The sequence below is a fragment of the Pelodiscus sinensis genome, chromosome 4 (assembly GCF_049634645.1).
Source record: "Pelodiscus sinensis isolate JC-2024 chromosome 4, ASM4963464v1, whole genome shotgun sequence".
In the NCBI taxonomy this organism is placed as follows: Eukaryota; Metazoa; Chordata; order Testudines; family Trionychidae; genus Pelodiscus; species Pelodiscus sinensis.
The window spans coordinates 34124156-34147621 of record NC_134714.1 but is presented as its reverse complement, the minus strand read 5'-3'; the positions used below and the strand labels follow the sequence as shown (position 1 = coordinate 34147621).

Below are 23466 nucleotides of genomic sequence, written 5' to 3'. Positions count from 1 at the left end.
CACACCTCCATCTTGACTGTGTGCAGATGTGGTCATCTCATTACAGAAAAGATATATTGGAATTGGAAAAGGTTCAGAGACGGGCCACAAAAATGATTAGGAGTATGCAACAGCTTCCGTATGAGGGGAGAAAAATAAAACTGGGATTTTTCAGCTGGGAAAAGACGACAAAAGAGGGATAGGATAGAAGCCTATAAAATCATGACTGGTATGGAAAAAGTTAAGGTATTATTTACTCCTCGTAACACAAGAACTAGGAATCACCAAATAAAATGAATAGTTAGCAGGTTTAAAACAAACAAAAGGAAGTTTTTCTTCACACAACGCACACTCAACCTGTGAAACTCCTTACCAGAGTACGTTGTCTAGGAAAAGATAAGAGGGTTCAAAAAAGAACTAGGTAAGTACATGGAAGATAGATCCATCAATGGCTTTCTGCCAGAAACTGGGAATGGGCAATGGGGGATGGATTACTTGATGATTATCTGTTCTGTTTATTCCCTCTGGGGCATTTGGCATTGGCCACTGTTGGAAGACAAGAAAATGGGGCTAGATGGACCTTTGTTCTAAGCCAGTATAGCTGTTCTTATGTAAAATGTGCTTCTAATCCATATTTTCTTTAGGAGCTCAACAAAGGCAGCTCTTTTCCCGACTTCAGATTGAACCATTAATTGAAGGAACCTTGCAAATGACTCAAGGTTAAGGATGGCTTTTCTTTTTTTTTCCTTTTTGAAAATGTGATAGTTTTCAGTTTGTCCCAAAGAGATTACTGTATTTTTGGTTTAAAATAGCACTACCTTTTACATTAGTTACATTTGTAATGGCCTATAGTTTTTACATGTAGGAAAACTTATGTACAGATCCAGCTGCTGCTGCAGAGGCAGCTCAGTAACACACTCCTAGTGATCAGGTCATATGTTGCTACACCTTCAGCTGGTATAGTCATAGTTGGTGCCTAGAAAGGGATGTGCCCTAAATTTCTGTTTTTAAAACTAGTAGAGGGAATTGAAAACAAGATCCTAGTCTGTTGACATCTTCTAAGTTATTATTCAAAAACATCAGTGCATATTTAAAGAACCTCTATGTTTTACTTTATTCCAACTTTGTTCCAATTTTTCTGTGACTCAGATTATTATGACGTGGAGTCTATGGTCCACACTGATACTAGATCATTTATTCTGAAAAAGCCAAAGTTATCTGAGGAAATAGTAGTGCCACAGAACCAGGAATTGGGAAAGACAGCTGCAGAGGCAATGCGGGCACTTTCAGGACGTCTTATACAGACAAGGTAAAAAGTTAGTTCTTTACTTCATTTAAAGAAGTAACAGGACCAAATACATTACAGACTTGGCTTATATCTTGTAATTGGTTAGTATGGTTATTTAAATGTAAGAGGTTTCATAATTGGAAGAACAAATTCAGTACATTTCTTGGTTTCCATGCTGTAGAAGCCCAAGTAAGACTGATAAAAACATGGACAAAGAGCCTACATCCCAGTCAAAACGCAGAAATCCTGACACACATTTCTTTTAATTTGAAAAGGTGTTCCAGGCTTGGTTGTGATTAGAGTAATTTTTTTATTTACTAGGAAAATGGAGAAAAGAATGTGATGGCTTGCAGGTAGCAGAGTGTGGCCCACTTGCACTATAATTTTTATTACAGCTATTACATCTTGCTGAAATCCAAATAATAGATGCATGGTCTCTTTTAAGGAATTTTAATTTGTTTAACAATTAATTTACTCTTAGCCCATCATACCACACATAGTCATTTAAAAATTATCTCTTTGTTATAGTGGTTCTAGTTACCTATCAATTTGAACCATAGATGTGTAGAGCATGGAGGCAAATGGCAAAATTAATGCTAATTTTAGATGGTAGAAGCTATGTACGAAGAGCAATGAGTGAATGTATTCAAGTTTGCTGACTGAGTTTGCCTGGGAGTGCAGGTGTAAAACTGAGCTGACCTAACTGGAGCCTCTGTACCTAGAAGCCCGCAAACAGCTATTAAGTAGGTAAATGGTATGTGGGAGCCCTGCTTTATGTGAGGTTCCTTATAAGTCATTTGGCCAATGGCAATGCAGTAGTCATGTTGAGAGTGATCCATATTGAGGTCACTGGGCCTGTAGAAATCAGTGCCCAATGGACACAATCCCTTTTGCGGTAGGGAGTAACTCTTGTTTTGGGGTATGTTACTCCTGTTGGAATTCTGCATCTTTGGCACTTGAAGCCATAGTACTGTTGCAGAATTCTATCAAGAGTAGTATGTGTATGTTTTACATATTTATATGCAGACTGCAGGAGTGGAAGTGAAGCTGTGAGATAAATAGCATTTAGTATATACCGTTCATCACTTCACTGGCTCTTTGCCTGACAGTTTCTACAGGGGTCTGCTAATATTCCAAACCCGAGCAGCTTCTGTTTTTGTTTGGTTTTTTTTTAAGCAGCCTCCAGAGAAGTGTTTCCTTTTTGCTCTTCAAAAGCGAATTTTTGTCACCAAAATTACAGTTAATCAAGACCATATATGGTCATAATGCAGGCTGTGCTTGACATGTTTAACATCTAACACTTCATGACCTTGCATGGTTGGAAACTGGATCTTTATACTTTTGGAAAGTGGTGAGTCCTCCAATCTAGTGGGCCCCAGCTCTGACCTCTAGCCCTAGAAAGTCTTGATATATTGAGCCTAACATTTATAACACTTTAATGCATTAAAAAAGCATTTTAGGTTCTTTTAAACATGTATTCAATTTTAGTTGCTTCTTTCCCCCTTCTAAATGTGTGACATATAAAGAATACAGGGTGATGTGGTGAGAGAGATAAAGGCTTTGTTAGTAGTAGTTTTTTGCCTTTGCCATTTGTGAGTAATGCAGCAATCCTAAACTCAAGTTTGCCATCTCTTTTCAGATCTCAAGATATATTTTTCACTGGCAGTCTGAGGGGGTATATGCATGTATATTGTATATGAAATATATCTTTTTCCAAAGATTTGAAAAGTATTTAGCTCATTTATATGCCTCAAAATTGACTTTTCTTAAATGGCGTAACTGCTCCTTTAGTAACTTTGCATCTATTAATAAGCCTCTAAATTTGTTATGTGCACAAGCTATATGGGTGGCCAAAAAGATTAGTCCTGGATAATGAGATGCTGCTGTACTTTGCTCTTGGGACTCATTCTTACAGTTCTGACTTTACTCAGGTTTCTTAGAGTTAAAATCCTGTGATTTTTTTTTTTTTTTACAAAGTGTTTTCTTCTGTGTATTTTTAGAGAGCAGCTGGCACAACCAGAAAAACCTGCTAGCCCCAAGTTCATTGTCACACTGGATGGTGTCCCCAGCCCACCAGGGTACATATCTGATCAAGAGGAGGAGGAGATCTGTATAACTGAAGGAGTGAAGCCAGTTACCCAAAATGTAGCTGCAAACAAGGGATTAAAAAGCTTTCAAGCACAGCAGATGCAAGTTATAAACAGGCAGCTGGAGAGTCCTTATGGTAAATTATCCTAGCCAAGAGGGCCTTTATATTGGAGTTAGATTACTTTTTAATATAGAGCTTTGATATTTGGGAGAACTCTTAAACCTAACAACTTTAAGTATCACTTTTGCACTTGTTTCTATAATATTTTTTCAGAGTGCAACAAGAGCAGAGCACCCCTTGAAAAGTGAAACTGAAGCATTGTAAGGGCATAATGCCATTTAGCTTGCTGACCAAGAAATTGTTCTCTGTACAGCTTTGTGTCAGTAAAATTTAAATAAGCATTTTCTTTTAAATCTCAGTGACCTTTTGCTTGTCAGGAAATGCCCTCATTCTCCATAGTTGTTGCATGATTGGCCCCATGCAGGACAGCATGTTCTAAGGTGCACTTTATTAAATTGTATTGAGCCATTGAAAATGTGTGCCCGATTGTGAAGGTAACCATAATCTTTCTTGCCAAGTTTTGTTAATGTCCAAAGCTATTTTTAATGGTAAAGACTGTATTCCAAATTTGTAGAATCTTTTAAAATAGAAGAAACTTTGCGTATGATCACTATATGCTTTTCTTAATATTTATAGAATCATAGAACACTAGAACTGGGAAGGACCTTGAGAGGTCATCGAGTCCAGTCCCTTGCCCCCATGGCAGAACCAAGCACCATATAGACTGTCCCTGATAGATGTGTATCTAATTTGATCTTAAATATTTCCAGAGATGTAGATTCCACAACTTCCCTAGGCAATTTATTTCAGTGTTTAACCATCCCGACAGGAAGTTTTCCCAATGACCAACCTAACCGTCTCTTGCTGCAGTTTAAGCCCATTGCTGCTTGTACTATCATCAGAGGCCAAGGAGAACAATTTTTCTCCCTCCTCCTTGTGACACCCCTTTAGATACTTGAAAAAAGTATTTCTTACTTTCAGAATACTTGTCCTGGGATTTAGAACATTGGTCTCTTTTAAGTTGTTTAGAACTCTGCTTTAGAAATGTTGATATCTGAATATAAAGTAAAACTCACTTTAAAATGTAGATTTTCCTCTCTTGGGCTTCTTAAACACTCAGGGTATGTCTACATTGCATTCCTCTTTCGAGAGAGGAATGCAAATGCAGGCGAGCGAAATTGCAAATGAAGCGCGGGGATTTGAATTTCCCATGCTTAATTTGCATTATGGCGCCCGGGTGCTTTTTCAAAATACCCTATTTCAAAAGAACAAACACAGTCTAGACAGGGTTATTTCGGGGAAAAAAAAAATTCTTTTGAAATAAGCTTTACTCCTTAAAAAATGAGGTTTAAGGGTTATTTCGAAAGAAGGGTTTTTTTAAATAACCCCGTCTAGACTGTGTTTGTTCTTTTGAAATAAGGTATTTCGAAAAAGTGCCTGAATGCCATTATACAAATGAAGCACGGGAAATTCAAATGCATGCTTCATTTGCAATTTTGCTCGCCTGCATTTGCATTCCTCTCTTGAAAGAGGAATGCAGTGTAGACATACCTTCACTGGTTTGAGCTCAAGTTTCCATTCAGGTTTTCTATTTGTCATGCACTGTTACTATATGAGGGACTGACATTCATGTATCACATTTTTCTGAGTTATATAAAGAAACTAAAGGCTATACTGCAGTGTCTTCACCTCCATTCCTTGGATCAGGCCCTAAATCAGTGAAATATCTAGAGGTCTTTTCAAAGGACAGTTTCAGAAAGTATTAAGGAAAGAGGCACTGATGCTGCACTGGCTTACTTAGTCTTGTTTGCTTCAGTGGGACTGCTGACGGTGCATAAAGCTAAGCAAGGGTGTAAGTTGTAGAATTGGAGCCAGGGTGTGAAGCAACTTGGAGAAGATGGAGTTTCAGGTACGCAGTACCACTCACAGAATTATGGAATAGAATCATAGAACACTAGAACTGGAAGGGACCTCAAGAGGTCATCGAGTCCAGTCCCCTGCCCTCATGGAAGGACCAAGCACTGTCTAGACCATCCCTGATAGATGTCTGTCTAACCTGCTCTTAAATATCTCCAGAGATGGAGATTCCACAACCTCCTAGGTAATTTATTCCTGTGTTTAACCACCCTGACAGTTAGGACATTTTTCCTAATGTCCAACCTAAACCTCCCTTGCTGCAGTTTAAGCCCATTGCTTCTTGTCCTATCCTCAGAGGTCAAAGAGAACAATTTGTCTCCCTCCTCCTTGTGACACCCTTTTAGATAATTGAAATCTGCTATCATGGCCCCTCTCAGTTTTCTCCTTTCCAAACTAAACAAGCCCAATTCTTTCAGTCTTTCTTCATAGCTCATGTTCTCTAGACCTTTAATCGTTCTTGTTGCTCTTCTTTGGGCCTTCTCCAGTTTCTCCTCATCTTTCTTGAAATGTGCCCAGAACTGGACACACTACTCCAACTGAGGCCTAATCAACACAGAGTAGAGCGGAAGAATGACTTCTCATGTCTTGTTCACAACATTCCTGTTGTTAATGCATCCCAGAATCATGTTGGATTTTTTTTGCAACAGTGTCACACTGTTGACTCATATTTAGCTTGTGGTCCACTATGATCCCTAAATCTCTTTCTGCATTACTCCTTCCAAAACAATCACTTCTCATTCTGTATGTGTGAAACTGATTGGTCCTCCCTTAAGTGGAGTAGTTTGCATTTGTCCTTATTAAACGTCATCCTATTTACTTTAGAGTATTTCTCCAGTTTGTCCAAATCATTTTGAATTATGACCCTACCCTCCAGAGCAGTTGCAACCCCTCCCATCTTGGAACCATCTGCAAACTTAATAAACGTACTCTCTATGCCAATATCTAAGTTGTTGATGAAGATATTGAACAGAACCGATCCCAAAACAGACCCCTGCAGAACCGCACTTGTTATTCGTTCCACCGTGATTGTGAACCATTAATAACTACTCTCTGAGAACCGTTATCCAGCCAGTTATGCATGCACCTTATAGGAAGTTGCATATGCCTAGTTTATTGATAAGAATAAATTCTGAAGGGATGGGAATAGGGGCATGAATGAGGATGCAGAAATATTGCTGCCAACATATTTATGGCTGACCTGGAACAATGCTTGCTCAGCTCTCGTCCACTCATGTCCCTTCTCTACCTACGCTACATTGATGACATCTTCATCATCTGGACGCATGGGATGGAAACTCTGTAAGAATTCCACCACGATTTCAACAGCTTCCACCCCACCATCATCTTCAGCCTGGACCAGTCTACACGAGAGGTCCACTTCCTGAGCACCATGGTACAAATAAGTGACGGTCACATAAACACCACCCTATATGAAAACCTACCGACCGCTATGCCTACTTTCATGACTCCAGCTTCCATCCCAGATATACCACACAGTCCATTGTCTACAGCCAACCACTGAGATACAACCGCATTTGCTCCAACCCCTCAGACAGAGACCAATACCTACAAGATGTTCAACAAGCAGTCTTAAAACTTTGATACCCACACAAGGAAGTAAGGAAACAGAGACAGACATGTACCCAGAAGCCTCCTGCTGCAGGACAAACCCAAAAAAGAAACCAACAGAACACCACTGGTCATCACCTACAGTCCTCAGTTAAAACCTCTCCAACGCATCATCAGTGATCTACAACCCATCCTGGACAATGATCCCTCACTTTCACAGGCCTTGGGAGGCAGGCCAGTCCTCGCCCACAGACAGCCTGCCAACCTGAAGCATATTCTCACCAGCAACTATACACCGCACTACAGTAACTCTAACTCAGGAACTAATCTTGCAACAAACCTCGGTGCCAACTCTGCCCACATATCTATACCAGCGACACCATCACAGGACCTAACCAGATCAGCCACACCATCACTGGCTCATTCACCTGCACATCTACCAATGTAATATACGCCATCATGTGCCAGCAATGCCCCTCTGCTATATACATTGGCCAAACTGGACAGTCCCTATGCAAAAGAATAAATGGACACAAATCAGATATTAGGAATGGCAATATACAAAAACCTGTATGAGAATACTTCAGTCTCCCTGGACAAACAATAGCAGAGTTAAAGGTAGCCATCCTGCAGCAAAAAAACTTCAGGAACAGACTTCAGAGAGAAACAGCCGAGCTGCCGTTCATCTTCAAATTTGACACCATCAGCTCAGGATTAAACAAAGACTGTGAATGGCTAGCCAATTACAAAAGCAGTTTCTCCTCTCTTGGTGTTCACACCTCCAGATCAGCTCCTAGAAGTGGGCCTTGTCCTCCCTGATTGAATTTACCTCATTATCTCTAGCCTGATTCTGGCCTGGATATTTATATCTAACTCTGGAAATTTCCACTACATCTGACGAAGTGGGTCTTTGCCCACAAAAGCTTATGTTCCAATACATCTGTTAATCTATAAGGTGCTACAGGACTCCTCCTTGCTTTTGCAGATACAGACTAACACGGCTACCCCTCTGAAACAAAACAGTAGTGAAAAAAACAGGTTTTTTTAAACTTGTTTTACTGGATTGGGGTATACACTGGGGAAGTATTGAGTGCACACTTGTTTTTGTTGCTTTGTAATTGAGAAATTTACCCACTAAATAAAGTATTGCAGCTTTCACCAGCTAACATTCTCCATTATAGTTGGAGGTTAACTAAACTCCGTGTATGTTCAAATGATCTGAAGTCTTAAGAGATCTGAGATTTGTATAAAAGCTTGTCATATGCTGAGGAGAATGCACTCTGTTTAGGGAACATACTGAATTTAAAAGGCATTCTGCTTCATAAACCAAACTGCACGTGTAATAAACAAGCCTCTGTGTCATTTCTCCCCTACAGTGGAGATGGAGGAATTGACTGTGTTGCAGAAGCAAGAGAAAGTGCTTGAGCGTTGCAAGTACTGGCCTGCCTGTAAGAATGGAGATGAATGTGCATATCACCACCCAACACTACCATGCAAGTAAGTGCTGCAGAGCTCTGTAAATGTGACCTTTGTACTTTGTCTACATTTTGTGTAAGTTATTTCACATCGGTTATTCAATTAACATGCCTCATGGTTGGAGATCGGAGTTGAACTTTGCTTTGTAAATGTAACTTCCTCTCTTTCACCATGTGCCAGAATTTAGGGGCATTTACAATAAGTGGAATAACATCTGAGCTCCTGCAGGAGTGAGCTTTTTCCATCATGCAGGGCACTGTTTTCTGGGCTCTTTAGTGGCAAGCTGAGAGTGACGCTTTATTTGCCCTACTGCACATATAGTGGCACAGCTGCAACACTACTAAGTGCAGATGCTCTTCCATTGCCTTAATTACTGCAGCCTTGACGATAGGCCTGCTGATGGGGAGGACAAAGGAGGCAGTTGCCCTGGGGCCCAGCAATTCAAAAGGGCTCCTGGCCATCACTGTTGTTGTAGCCCAAGTGGGCCCAAGGCCCATTAAATCCCCATTGGAGTACAATGTGGTTCACTCAGACAGCTCTGAGGGGGGGGGGAGGTCACATGCTCTGGGCAGTGCTACGGGCTGGATGCCCTAGCCGTGCCCCTCCTGTCCAGGGCTCTGCCCCATCTGGGTTCATGGAGCTGTACCTTCCTCCCACCTTACCCAGGGGCCAGACAAGGCTGTGGCAGTAGCTGTATTGACTAGAGAAGCCATCCTTTTGACATAGTGCTGTCTGCACCAGGGGTTAGGTCAGTATAATTGCATTCTTTAGGGGTGTGGATTTTCTGTACCCCGAATAACATAGTTGTACTGACATAAGTCTGTAGTGAAGATCGAGCCCACGATACCTCAGCTATCTGTTCCCAGAGTTTTGAGCACAGTTGCTCCCATAGATACATTGGTGCAGTGCTTTTTGGCTTAAAAGCAAAGATTCAGAGGAGTTGTACTGAAGATTTTGCTGTGCTATCGACTCTTGTTCAAGTGGTAGCAACTGTCCAAAACTGCTCTCTGCTGCTCTCCTCCTGGATTTTTGGGTACGAAACAAGCATTCAGCTTTACTAGCTGCTGTCAAAGGAAGGGAAACTGAGCCACAGCAGAAACTGTTGCCATAGAGAAGGTTTGGGTATCTCAAAACACTCATCCCCTGCACTGGGAGAGTACTTGGGAGTTGAATACACAGTTTTGCTAAAGTGGTATTGAAATCTGCAACCTTGTCAAATGTGTTGTCAAAAGTGGGAGGTGTGATCCGCCGCTGGGAATGTACTTGGCTGTGCAGTTCGTTCTGCAAGGTGGAATCCTTCTGATGTAGGGCTAGCCGACAGGCTCTCTAGCCCTTGCTTTCCCCTACCCTTTGTCCCACAGTGGGGTAGGGATGTTAATATGCATATATTTGTGTAAACATGTAACTGCTGAATTTATATGGTGCTCATGGGGAGCAGGCTTATAAATTCAGCAGTGTGTGGGTGTAACCATGTACTTGGATACATGTTCACATCCCTACATTGAGGGAACAGAGAATAAAATTCATGCCTTGATGCTGATTGATTGTCTCTGACCAGAAGATCACAATGGTCCCTTCTTGATTTGGAGTCTATGAATCCATGCTCAAGAAAGCAGATTTGCAGTCTGAAATAAGTCAGAGGGGACCACAGTACTATTAAAAAAAGAATATTCTCTGTATTGTTGCTTAGTAAAGAAGATATGATGATTCTAGATTATATAGTAAGTACACTTGGTTTATGAATGGAAGTATTCTTTGTGGCTTGCACTACTTCATGTCTGACAAATGAACAAGATAATATTTTAGAAAGGGTTATAGCAACTTCTCATTTCTCTGCAAGGCAGTGATATGTTATAACTTATGCCCTGCCTTACCTCTGAATTTCTGGGAGACAAAAACAAGTGGTTCCATTCCACAGTAATTCTGAAAAGAAAATTCACGAGATCAGAATATTAGTGCTTTTATCACCCTAAAACTGAGATTGAAAGGGTGACATTGTTGGGTTCAAGTATATTAGTACCGTGTGGGCATTTACAGCATGCAGTGTTCCCGTAGTTGGAGCTCAGAAGCTGAATCTTGGGCATGTTTTATCTGACTTGCTTGGCCTTTCAGTTGCTGTTTTAAAATCAACTTCCCTAGTTCTCTTTTTGGGGATGTACTGATGCTATTTTTAGACGCAGGCAGTATTAGACTTGGAGTGTATCAGCCTTGATGTTTTCTTGTTGAGAAAGTTCATTTTGAATTATGACCTTACATCATCTATCCCTTATTTGGAAATGTTGCTGAGGCTCAGATTATATCAGATTTGTCAAAACTGTGGTTTGTCCTGGTGTGTGTGTGCTAGATGCTGCATGGAACATGGTTCAAATAATTGATTTGGGTTTTTTCCCCCTCAGGGTATTTCCCAGTTGCAAATTTGCTGATAAATGCCTGTTTATTCACCCAAACTGTAAATATGATGCAAAGTGTACTAAGCCAGACTGCCCTTACACTCATGCCAGCCGACGGATCCCAGTGCCGCCTCCTAAACCAGGTGAGCCATCTTTTTTTTTTTATTGCTAGTTTAGTGTGAATTTACAAGGAGTGTGTGGGAGGAATTGAAGCTTCCCCCAAAGAATCTGATTTGGTGAAATCTAGAGAAAAAAGTTACTTGTATGAGATTCAACATTTGAATCACTTCTTTTATCCCCAGGGCATTACATCTTGAGTTAATACAAGTTGAACCTCTCTAGTCTGGCACCCTCAGGACCTGATTGGTTCTGATCCAGAGAATTTTCCAGACCATCAATATTGTTTAGAGCATTACCAACACTTCCACTACTTACTTCGCTCTTAGAGGACATTTTCAGGTATATTAGAGCTAAATATCAGCACAGAACACTTAAGAACCAGGGCTAGTGGCTGTAATAAAACTTTATGGAACCACAGGAAACTTGGCCACACCCATTAAAAGTGGACATCCAGCTATCTAAAATCCTGTCAGCCCATGGATGTTTCCGGACCAGCGAGTTCTGGACTAGAGAGGTTCAACCTATATAACTGAAAAAATCTCTTATGAATTGTCAAATTACTGAGTTCATCTGTGTGAGTGCTATATACCAGAAACTCTCATTCACTGCAAATGGAGTAACATGGGGCAGAGATTGTGGCACACGCAAATAGCCTATCACTTCTGAATGGATCAAGTAATTAGCCAGTTCTGTAAGAATAAATATAACTAAACTGTTCCCAGATTTAATCTGTTCTAGAATAAGAATGATCTTCTGATATGAAAACACAAATTGAAGGCTTAAGTTTCTGGAAGTTTGCTTTCTGTCCTGTAATTTAACGTGTTTGTGACCATTTTTACTCATTAAAACAGAGATACTATCCTTTGGTAAAGAAATTACTTGATAGAGTTTAGGTTAACTTAATGTAGTTAACCTGAGTTGGAATTTTCCCAAAACGTAGGGGTTAATATTCCTATCCCCGTTAAAAAAAAAACAAACCAAAAATACCTGTGGTCAGATGCACCCCAACGACTGCATCTCCAGGGGCTTAATGCTTCCTAATATCGCCAATGAGGTGTGGTTTTATTGCTGTGTCAGGCTATAGTCTTATATACCAATCATCAATACCACTTCCTGTACTCCTTATGTTCCTGGGAAGGGCCCCACCTCTGTAATATGTCCCACTACTGGTTACTTGAAAACCTACAGGCTTGCTGCAGCCTAAAAGCAAGATTTAAACATTTTTGTCTGCCTAAATTCCCCTGAAGTTTGTTGAAAATAATATTCTGCATTTTCTATCCTGAACTGTTGAAGTGCTTCTGTGTTGCTTGAATAGTGACCATGTTCCATCCCAGAATGTGCAGCTTTTCAGTTTTGTGGAACATCCTGATATATCTTACATATTTCTTAGGGTTATTACAAGGTTTAATTATTTGCAGAGTGATTTGAGATCCTGAAATTAAATGTACTCTGGAAATACAAACTTTTTTGCTGAGACAATGCAATTGTTTTGACCAATGCAATATTATTGTTCTTCTAACAGCACCACTACAGGCACCTCCAGCAACCTCCAACAGTCAGCTCTGCAGATTTTTCCCTGCTTGTAAGAAAATGGAATGTCCATTTTATCATCCAAAAGTAAGAAATGTCTGTTAATCTGAAACACAGTCAATTTATAGCTTGAAAATGAGAGACAGAAAAGCAGCGATTTATAAAGTGGTATATTTTGTGAATAAGCTTTCCTAAACTCATCTGGTGGTCTAGTAAAACTGGAAAAAGTTAACTATCAGACTTGTTCAGTTACAGCAGACTGACCCCAGTGAGTCAGTTGGCCTATGTTATGTTTTCAGTGTCAGCTCACAGCTAGCTACTTTTCCAAACTCTTCTGCTTCTGAGGAATGGTTAGAACACAGAAGAAAATTCACTTCTGCAGCAAATCATAGGGGATGATTTGGACTCCAGCTGGAGGAAAAATGAAATCCCTATAGTTAGTTTAGAACAGGTAGAGCTGGATGATTATCCCATTGAGGTTATTGCATCCAAAAGTGGCCAAATTTGAAGTTTATATTTCTCTTCAGAGAAAGAGGTGATCATGGCTATCTTTACCAAGCTGAAGGAAGAAAAAAAAGGCTGCCTTTTAATTGTTTCTTTACATTAGAGATTTGTATTGCTGCTCTTCATGTTTGCTGAAGCTGTAGCCTTTGTACCATGAATTTTGATTGAAGGTGAACAGGGAATCTCTTTTGTTATAAAAATAATCTTGATACTGTTATCTTCGTAAGGTATGTCTACACAGCAGTGTAAGCCCAGGCTTGAATCTGGGGTCAAACCTAACATCCACAAACCGATTGTGTTAACCCGAGGTTTAAACATAGGATCCTATGACCCTGCAGGACCTAGGGCATAAGTCCTATTGCTTTCCTATGTGCATGTGGCCCAGGCTTGACTCAGGTCCTGGAAGTATCCCAGAGTTCTTTGGGGCAACTTCTTTTTGCTGACAATCTCTGTTGCAGACCACTGCACTCTATTGTAAACTGAAGCAGCTCAGATCAGTGTTAACCCATTGCTTGTTGAACAGTGGTCTCCAAGCATACTGTCAGGGAGCCTGCAGGAGTTTCAAGTGGAGACCAATTGGAAGAAGCTTTTTGCAAAGAGAGCTGCCTCTGGGTCCCAAGAACACAGTCAGATTTTGGTGTATGCTGCCTGGACGCCTCTGAACATGCGGCCCTTGAAAGAGTGGAGAAGCCAAATAGTGGAGAAGGGACTAAGTGATTGCCTTGTTACAAGGGGGAGTGGCAGAGCTGTCAGCTCAGCTGGCTGGGGGAGGATGACCCCCAACACTTCTCTGCTCCCTCTCCTTGCAGGGCAGCTGCTGGGTCTCTGCTCTCTGGCCCTCCTATGGCTGCATATGCAGGGTGTCCTGGTAGTGTACGCTGACTGGGCAGTGAGCAGAAGCCAACCCCAAGACTAACCCACAGCCCCCTGGGGTTTGAATTCCTGCCTCTCGTGGTATGATTGGGACAGGGATAAGGGATCCCTGGGAAGTGTCGGTTAGGGAAACAGGGTGGGCAGTAGCATGTCTCCACAGAACAACATATGCATAGGGCCAGACTGTTGAAACTAATGGAGGAGGAGTGGTAAGCACGCTGGGATAAGGCTACTTTGATTCGGGTCTGTGCAGTGCAGTGTGGACACCAGAGCCCTAGGACCAAACTGATCAGAAAATCCTTAACCCAGGGTTAAAACGCTTTATGGACACTAAAGCCCAGGTTTCCCTGATATGTTAGCTGATTCAGGTCCCTCTAACCCTAGGCTTACATTGCTGTGTAGGGTTTAGAGGCCAGTATTTCTAGAATCTGATGAAGTATGATATATTTCCTAAACTCTTACTTTCTGTCTAGACAAAATAAATCACTATATCAACCATGAGATAATGCCTGAGATCTTGTTGAGAAGTCCATTTGGAGCACAATGAAAGATGAGAAATAATTTAAATTGAATAATGAAATCATACTCTGTCTGTAATTGCTGGTTTATCATTATGAAAGAAGAGAGCAAGATTTAGAAGGCAGTGATATGATTGAATCTCTTCTATCGTCACTGATGGTTCCAAGACATACTGCTTTCCAGGATAGTAATGTAATTTCAGAAGTCACTAGAGAGATGAAAAGTGGAAAGTAAAATCTTCTAGAAGTGTAATTGTTGCCATTGAAGATTAATTCTTCTGGCTCTTCCATATATGGTAGCATAGGCCTAGTAGCTAACTGAAATTCTACTGGCCTTACCAAGGACTTGTGATTCTTGGAATACTCAAAAGTAATCCATCTAAAGTCTCTGTGAGGGGAAATGATTGGAAGGCTATGAAGGAATATTCATTTTTGTGGTGCACCATGAGGAGGAGAAATCCTAGTTTTCTGTAGTAAATCTTGAGAAACCACATCTTTTCAAAACTAACCTAGCAAAGGTTATGCTAGAGGCGAGGTCCCAGGTTGCATCTTGTTTCAAGGTCTCTAAATTTCAAGGTATGTACAGTAAAAGCCAACTCAGGGTTTCTGAGACAGAGGAATTGGATGAGAATGAGGAGTAATTGTTTCTTAAATTTATTAATCCCATCTGCAGCATTCAGCGCACTGCAAAGAGAATATTGATGCCTTCTGTACATTCAGGATCAGTAGTAGTATGAGGAAAAAAATAAAATTAGTTCCTTTTATTATGACAGTGAGAACACATTTGCCATTTTAACAGATTATTCTTTCCCATCCCTTAAACAAAATCTCCCAAATGCCAATCAATTTAGAAGTCTTCAGCTTGTTTTTTAGCATATTTTATTTGGATTTTTATAATTTCATGGTAAATTATTAAATATCTTGTTACTAGAACATTTCTTTATTGAAAACAGAACCCTTGACATTAGTGGGGTCAGTTGACACTGCTGTTAATTTGCAAAATCATTTACCCATTGTTGTCCGTCCATGTATTTTGGACTATACAATAATAAGTACTCATGTATTAAATGTGCTAGATATCTTATGGCTATAGGAGAGGTAACTTTAATTAGTGTTCTTTGAAATAATTTTAGCATTGTCGATTTAATACCCAATGTACAAGACCAGACTGTCCATTCTACCATCCAACTATTGCTGTACCTCCACGTCATGCCTTGAAATGGACTCGAACTCAAACCAGGTAATCAAGCAAATCTTTCACTTGTGGTTAGCTGTTAAGGCCCTGATCATCTGAATACATAAAATGTGTGTAACTTTACTTATCTGAGTAGCCCTGTTGCATGTATGCATAAATGTTTATTGGGTTAGGGCCTAAGATTGGTAATTTTTCTATAGCAATGGTCAAAGACAGAATTATGTGTTTGTTGTTTCTGAACAGTTACTATCTCAGCCCTTGGAAAAGTGAAAAATGAAAGCTCTGCAGTGAGGGCCTGAAATAGAGAAAACAGGGTTCCAGATCTGTGCCCCAAGAGTGAGTGCTCTGCTCTGCCCTTGAGTCAGAACAGAAACTTCACATCAGTTCTTCCTTGTCCCTATTTTCATGTCATAGTACTTGATACCCACATATGACGATTCTTTTAGTATTCCTCATACCATACCTCTTCCTATCACTGGCAATGACCCCACAGACCCCTAGCAAACAGGCTAGTCTCTGAAATGCTGTGGGAATTAGCCACCATCCTAAGTATCAATGATTTTTTAAGTGCTCTGAAGCAAGAAATTGGTATAGTTTATTCTGAAAATATCCTCACAAACGGAATTTATTTACCTGGAAAAGTTTTGGCTGAGGGAGAAATTAAGAAATATAATGTAAAATAGCCAGTGTTTAAATAGTTTCTGTTGAGAATTTCATGTTTTACTGTGAAAGTTAACATCGCTATTGACAAAATTATTATTAGAACTTGAGTAACATACAAAAAGAAATATATAAATCATTGGTTGAAGGTGAATAGTAATTTATTCCTCCTCCTTATACTTAGCTCTTGGGACAGCAGATATAAGTTACCAATTAAATGTGTTGTAAAACTCATTTAGAAATGTATATGCTATTAATCTGAAGATCTTTATATTAAAGTGTTTTTAGAATTAAATCCTGCTGCATCAGCAAGAGTTTCAGGATTTGGAAATGAAAATCAGTGGAAGTTGCAAGCATTCAAAATGTCTAAAAATCACGCTCTTTATTAAGGAGCCTAAACAGAGATTTAGGAAGATAATGTTAGGCATCATGTTTGAAAATGTTCACTTTTCTTATATATTTTCATCTCTCTTGAGCTTTTCTCACCATTTAATCTCACTTGAAATGGAAGTCTTGATACTTGAATCTTAAGAGGCTAGGACAATGCTTGTCAAATCATCTGTAAGGAGTAACAGACTTTTATTATGTGTTTATCTTCTCCAGTGAATAATTATCACACAATTTGTGGATGAAAGTTTCTGCCTTTAAACACTGATGGAGAGGAAAAGAGGATACTACAAAACCTTTCATCACACCTTTGGAAGATTGAATATATATAGTTTTCATAAAATGAAATTTGATTGCATACTTGAAATGTCTAATTTTCCAAATTTGTAAGTTTAATAGCTGGTTTTACTTTTTTTTTTACACTGTAAAGAGAACATCTGTGGAGGGAAAGAATTTTACTTTAAATTCCATTAAAAATTGCAAGACATAGTTTGTATTTTACTCTGGTTTAGCCTGGTTTTTTTTTTTGCTCAAAAATTATTTTTTAAACTAGAATCAATTTGTTTTAAAAGGGCTGTTCTGCCAGTGCAAATGATCATTATATTACTTTTATTTGGGGAAATTACCATAATGTTCTCTAGATATACATAGTCAAATTGATGTCTGAGTAGAATATTAATTTCAGTTCTCATACATCCACTTTTATTACTTGATGGTTAAACAATAGATACCCTCTTGTGGGATGGAAAGTTATATTTTTTTATTCAATGAATAGTAGATAGACCCTTGTTAATATGACATAGAAGATAAAGGCAAGAGGGAAAGTCACCATTAGAAAGAAATTGTTTTTAAAGGTAGCAAACAAAATGAGTTGTTTCATTGTTTTTGAATTACAGCGCAGTTCAACTGGAAATCCAATTTTAAGGATAAGTGTAGGCATCAGTGAGGGAGAAGGCACCATCTTGAATCTTATCTTCAAGAGACTATATTGTTCTTCACTCAGCACTACGAGGAATAATCTGTTGTAATCATCTCCCTCCAGGGAGCACCTGTTAACTTCCATAGCAAAGATAAATTCATTTGAATGGTAACGGTGTAGAAATAGATTAAAATCTGTAAATCATCTGTTCAATGATGTAAACAACTAAACAGTAACATGAATGCACTTTTTTATTAAATCTTTTGTATCTTTTAGGGAACCACATTTTCACAAAAATATACAAAAGATATTTTTTACAAATATTTACATTAGATAGCATAAAACAATGTCACTAGATATCTTAATCAGATTTGACAAATATATTCTTGAATTCTGAATTTGAACACTCCAGAAATTAATTGAAAATATTATTTGTGTAGATAAAGTAATCAAAGTTTAGCTCATATTCAAATTTAAAAAATCTTAATTAATGCAAAAAATCTGAAGATTTAATTTAAATATTTTAAAATAACATACAAACTACAATATTGTATGATTACAGGGATTGGATGGTTCTGGCCAAAACCAAAATGGGAGCAAACTTAAAACCATGATCCTTAGTACAGTAATACATGAACATACACCTTTGGACTAGTCCAGAGTACATTTTTGGTTAAAGCAAGGGGGATTGTCTGACAGACACCATAATGAAACACAAACTATCTAAAAATACAACTGGATCAGTGATTTTTAAGCTTAAAGAACTTCAGTAAGAATTTTCCAAGAGTTACCAGACAGTTGAACAGAGGATAAGATCTTCACGAGGAACAGTACTGAAACAGTGATTTCGACCATTCTCTCCACTGACCGGAATGAAAAATAAAACTGCAAGTGAAGTTTAATAGAATTTTTAAATATATCCATTAGCTAGCTGTACCTTTCAGAAGCATGCTTTACCATGGAGCTGCTTTCCCTTCCGGGTGTGAGACAAAAGTGAATCATAATCTTCAAAGGCAGCAAAACAGATTAATAACTGCACCTATTAATTTCAATAGTTTGATGTCTGTCACCTATTGCACAAAGTTTAAAATAAGGCCAATCTGCTGATGGTTGTTCTTCTCTAAGAAGAACTCTAGGGGTGTCTCTAGACTACATCTTTCGACAGAGGGATGTAAATTAGTCACTTCAAAATTGCAAATGAAGCCAGGATTTGAATTTCCCGTGCTTCATTTACATAATGGCGTCATGGCGCTCTTTCGAAAAAAAAAACCCTGCAGTCTAGATGCGGTTCTTTCGAAAATAGAAGCCTTTTTCAAAAGATCCTATAAACCTCATTTTTTGAGGTTTACAGGATCTTTTGAAAAAGCCTTCCCTTTTCGAAAGAACCACCTCTATAGCCTGTGGGTTTTTTCAAAAGAGCGCCATTATGCGATTATGCAAATGAAGTGCAGGAAATTCAAATCCTGGCTTCATTTGCAATTTCGAAGTGACTAATTTACATTCCTCTGTTGAAAGAGGGTTGTAGTCTAGACACACCCTATGTGACCAACTCATGAAGTTTTAAAAAAAAAAAAACAGTCTAAGGGGAATGTTTTCTAATGAGTGCCATTTAGATTGTTTTAAGTAACTACTGTGGTCTTGGCCTTATTGTTATGTAAAATTTTACATAAAATGTACATTTTACCTTTTTCACAAGTTATTAATGCTGTTTTTCCATTACTTAGTATATGCTGTAAACCCAGAAATGAACTAAATGTCAGATAAATCTCATAATTACCAATGGTTTGTCCTCTTAAAATTACAGTGACTATTGCAGCCCTCAAAACACAACAATATGACAAGTAGCAGCAGTAAAGGAAAAATAGGCTAGAAATACGGAAAGCATTATCTAACAACACCATGGCTTTCACAGGAGAGTAGTAAACCAACTTTATTTTGCAGTTTGTGTCAGTGTTGACGCTTAGAGTTTCTTTATAAAATGCATTTACTAAATTTCACAATAATTCAATAATCAAGCCATGTCCTAGCTGTAATACATGTTTGAAACAATCGTGGAATGATAGAAATGCTAGTCACCCACCATTCCATGGTTATGGCTGAGCATTAAGTTTTGTGGGTTTTTTAGTCTTGTATTAAGGGTAGCAGAGCAACCACTCTGTTATACAGGGAGGAATAGCATATCCTCCCTTAATTACAGTATTTTCCTTTTTAGGTGCAGAATGATTTTTTGAGAAGTTACAATTAAATTTGTTAATTGGCTTTGACTCTTGCAAAATAGCTGCTTTGCTTTCTCTTGTGTCCTGTGGGAGTGAGACAAAGTGCTTTAGCTAGCAAATATGCCTTCTTTCAGAATGGCCACCAATAGAAGGCATTGGCCATTTGAAAAGAGAGCATCTTTGCTCAAGTTCAGCTATAGTCTCAGACCCAGTGAGGGGAATTCTTGAAGAAAAATATTCATCAGCCCCTGCTGCATGAAAAAATAAGAAAAATGGCAGAAAGTGAACACTAACTCAAACTTATTTTAAAGAACTACCCCATCACCAGATTAATACAACAGGCATAGAAATTGGGGGGTAGAGGATAAGGGAAACTGCTGTATAGGTTCATTCAGGGGAATATATTTTCATGCTAGAGGAAATTGACTGGTACATTCTAGATGCTTGCACTGATCCTGTGTGGGATTATACTGGTGAATCTGGTCCTAGAAGATTTAAGGGTAATAGTACATATCTTCACATGATTAAAACTATTACGTGGCAACACTGTCTTTGGGCTTCTTGTTTAGTGCTCTATGAAATTTTAAATAAAAAAGCCCCAGAAAAAATAGATAGTATACATCAGTAATTTAGAGATAAAACCATTACTGGAATTTTGTAATACTACTCAAATTAAGCATTACATATCCAGGATATTCAGATTTAGGTTAAATATAAGAGAATCCAAATGTGTTAAGGTATGGAACTAAATATTTAAGACACACAAAATGTTACCTCTGTTTTCTACTTCCACCAGGAGGGGAAATTCTATAAATCAATTTAATTATATTTAGAACTACAAACTTTATTGCATGGTGTCACTGAAGGGCACAGTTGAGGTGGTTTGACTCATAATACCCATATCTTCACACATCTGGGTATGTATTTTAACTTGTACCTTAACCTTTCTCTTTCCTGAGTTTAATTATTTGTTTCTTGATCACAGAATCCCTTTAATTTTTAAAGCCTTAAATTACTGATTTGCACTCAATCATAACTCCCATCTCAGTATAATTTGTCAGTGATTTAAATAAGAACTAATGAGTACAGGCTCATTAGCAGGATTTGTGCAAGCAGTTTATGGACACCATTTTCAAAATGTAACATCTTATGGAAATACACAATTCTTTGGTTTATTTTCTCCTAAAGAAAAGTTTAAACACCACTTGCAATGTTAAATCTCAGAGGGGTAGCCCTTTTAGTCTTTAAGGTGCTACAGGACTACTTGTTTTTAAAGATACAGACTAACCAAAGTCTCTAAGGTACCACTGGACTACTTGCCCCTGTTATTCACCAAAAGGAAATCTGGACATCAAGTTAGACCAGTTAAAATAATACTAGTTGTGGGGTGTGGGCAAAACATAAAGCATTTCTTCATTCATTTTGGTCACATAGGCAGATGTCTAGAAAAGCAGGATCTCCCGACCCTCCTTGGGAGCTGCTTTGACTTTCTAAGCAACAAAGAGATGGGGCAATGCTAAGTGACCTTTCACTCAAAGTAGGAGAGGGTTCCCTGCCTAGCAGCTGCTACTTATTCAATTATTTGCTGCCAATGACACCAGCTGCCAGTTCTCTGTTTGATAGCTGGACATTTTTCATCTGCAGTTTGGTGGCTTGCCAAAAGGGGAAAGTGGTCAGTGCGAGTCAGTCTCTCCACTGGTAACCTCTCTCCAGCTTTCCTTCCTATTTCCTTTTCTCACCACCATATTTTTTTATTTACTCTTTCTCTTATGCTGTTTCCTTCAGCACATCCTCCATAATTAAAGAAGTAGAAATAACTTTTGCCTGTAATTACCATGTTCATATGTTGTACACCCTTCCCCTTTAACCTCCTTGTGTTTTGTAGTTGGTGGATGGACTCTGTTCCTAGTTCTTTTTACATTGACTAACAATTGGAGCCCAGTCCTGCTTTACTATAGATAACTCAAGTAGATGTGACCAAAAGAAAAAAAATCCCAACCTCTGCTGAGATTGTATTCAATTATTTGAGTGATTTGATAAGCAGATATGTTGGAGCCACTCTCAGTATTATTATGCACCCAGCTTTTTTTCTCTTAAATAATCAGACATTCAAAATGAATTTGGTTTTAAGACTAGGAGCTGAAGAGGACCAAAATCAAGAAAAGGATTTGGTCTAACAATACCACAGTGATTGGTACAAAGAGTGCATAGTAGGTTTTGGCATGCTCACATATTTATCCAGATAAGTAAAAACAAGTGGTACTGTAAACAAGGAAAAAAGAACATGAGAAAGAGGCAGGAAAGTCTGCAGGTATGAAAGCGCATGCACATGAAACGTAGCTCAGGCTGCTCAAACAAATGGATTTCTAGGCTAATATGGCAGTTTAAATTGTGATCTGCAATATTTATTTCTTCCCTGTGTGTAGGCATGGTACATTCAGGAAGAAGGCTACAGAACAATTCACTCACTACCCAAAACAAAATTAGCAACAAGACATCTGTCCATTATGTACTATAACCAAAAATCATTTTATTTTGACAAAACTTAAGGCTTGCCTTACCTAACATGCTGCTAAATAAAACAGGAAACCCTGTCACTTTGCTGCTGTAAAAAGAATATATATTGAAAACATATCCCTCATCCTTCCATACTCAGGGCTTCCCATCTGCTTACAGCATGTAAATAATTATTTGGATGTTGTGTGCTGTTTTTCAGGTGATATCAGCCAGCATTTAACTGGATTTCTGTAATTAAGGTAACTCTAAAGTCAGTATTTAGTTCGAACAAAAATCTTAATAAGCATAATCAGAAGTGGCATACATTGTTAGTGAAAAGGGATGCTGAAATAAGTTGCTCTTTTCCCACCCTTTCTAGATCCAAATAATGATGTCCAGTAATCATGTTTTAGACAGAAAAATGGAAACAATTAAGGTTAAAATGATTCTGTACATTTGGATCCCCCCACCTAGCTTTTTCCACATATTCCAGCTCTTTTGATTATAATAGGGTCATGTTTAAGTCTGAGGGGTTTTTTTTAAGCCTTCCACTCTGTGCAGAGTATATCAGGTTTTCTTTTTTATATTTAAATATTTTTCAAGAACAGATGGATTTATGGGAATCTAGCATGTGTTGGTCTTTCAATTGTATAACTGTTTTAGTAACATATAAAGAAATTACCTTAAGGACTTTAAAGGTATCAAAGATCTGAATTCATTATAAATGAGACAATGGACCTGTATGATTTAAAAAAAGTTGGTGGCTGTTTAGTGCTGCATAGCTAAGGCTATGTCTAGACTATGTAGAATTTTTGAAAGAGGATATGCAAATTCTGCGGGAATTTTCATCTCTTCTTCCATTCTCAATTTAAAAAAAAAAGGTTTTCCCCTTTTTGAAAAAAACGCTCTTCCTTAAAGGAGGTTTATGCAGTTTTTTTGAAAAAGGGTTTTTAAAAAAAAAAAAAACCCGCGTCCAGACTTTCACTTTTGAAAGTGAGATTGGAAAAGGATATGCAAATTTGAAAGATATGCAAATCCTCTTTCAAAAATTATACATAGTCTAGATAGAGCCTTTCCCTTACACTATTTCCCCAAATCATTATAGCCTCCATACCACCATACTTCTATCACTCTTCCCTTCACAATCTTGCTTCTTTCCAGGATTTAGAAAGCTATAGCAAGCTAGGCATTTTTCTGCACTAGTAGTCAATTACAATGTCCCATAGGCTATTGGCCATTATAGTCAGTGCAGAAGCATTTCACTTAGCAGCATGGGCCCC

General features: G+C 38.5%; 1 protein-coding gene across 5 annotated transcripts in view; it reads left to right on the top strand.

Moving 5' to 3' along the window:
• ZC3H14 (zinc finger CCCH-type containing 14) overlaps positions 1-23053 on the top strand; it is a 53348-nt gene extending 30295 nt beyond the window's left edge. For 2 of the 5 annotated variants that reach the window (XM_075926741.1, XM_014577829.3), the window contains 8 exons: positions 624-698; positions 1129-1288; positions 3268-3491; positions 8279-8399; positions 10775-10911; positions 12411-12505; positions 15447-15553; positions 16772-17056. In XM_075926741.1, the coding sequence (XP_075782856.1) occupies positions 624-698; positions 1129-1288; positions 3268-3491; positions 8279-8399; positions 10775-10911; positions 12411-12505; positions 15447-15553; positions 16772-16778 (926 nt within the window). In that variant the 3' untranslated portion in view covers positions 16779-17056. Of the gene's footprint in view, positions 1-623; positions 699-1128; positions 1289-3267; positions 3492-8278; positions 8400-10774; positions 10912-12410; positions 12506-15446; positions 15554-16771; positions 17057-17451 lie in introns of those variants that run through there. The other 3 variants (XR_012903343.1, XM_075926742.1, XM_075926743.1) reach the window with 3 other exon arrangements.
• The last annotated feature ends 413 nt before the right edge of the window (positions 23054-23466 follow it).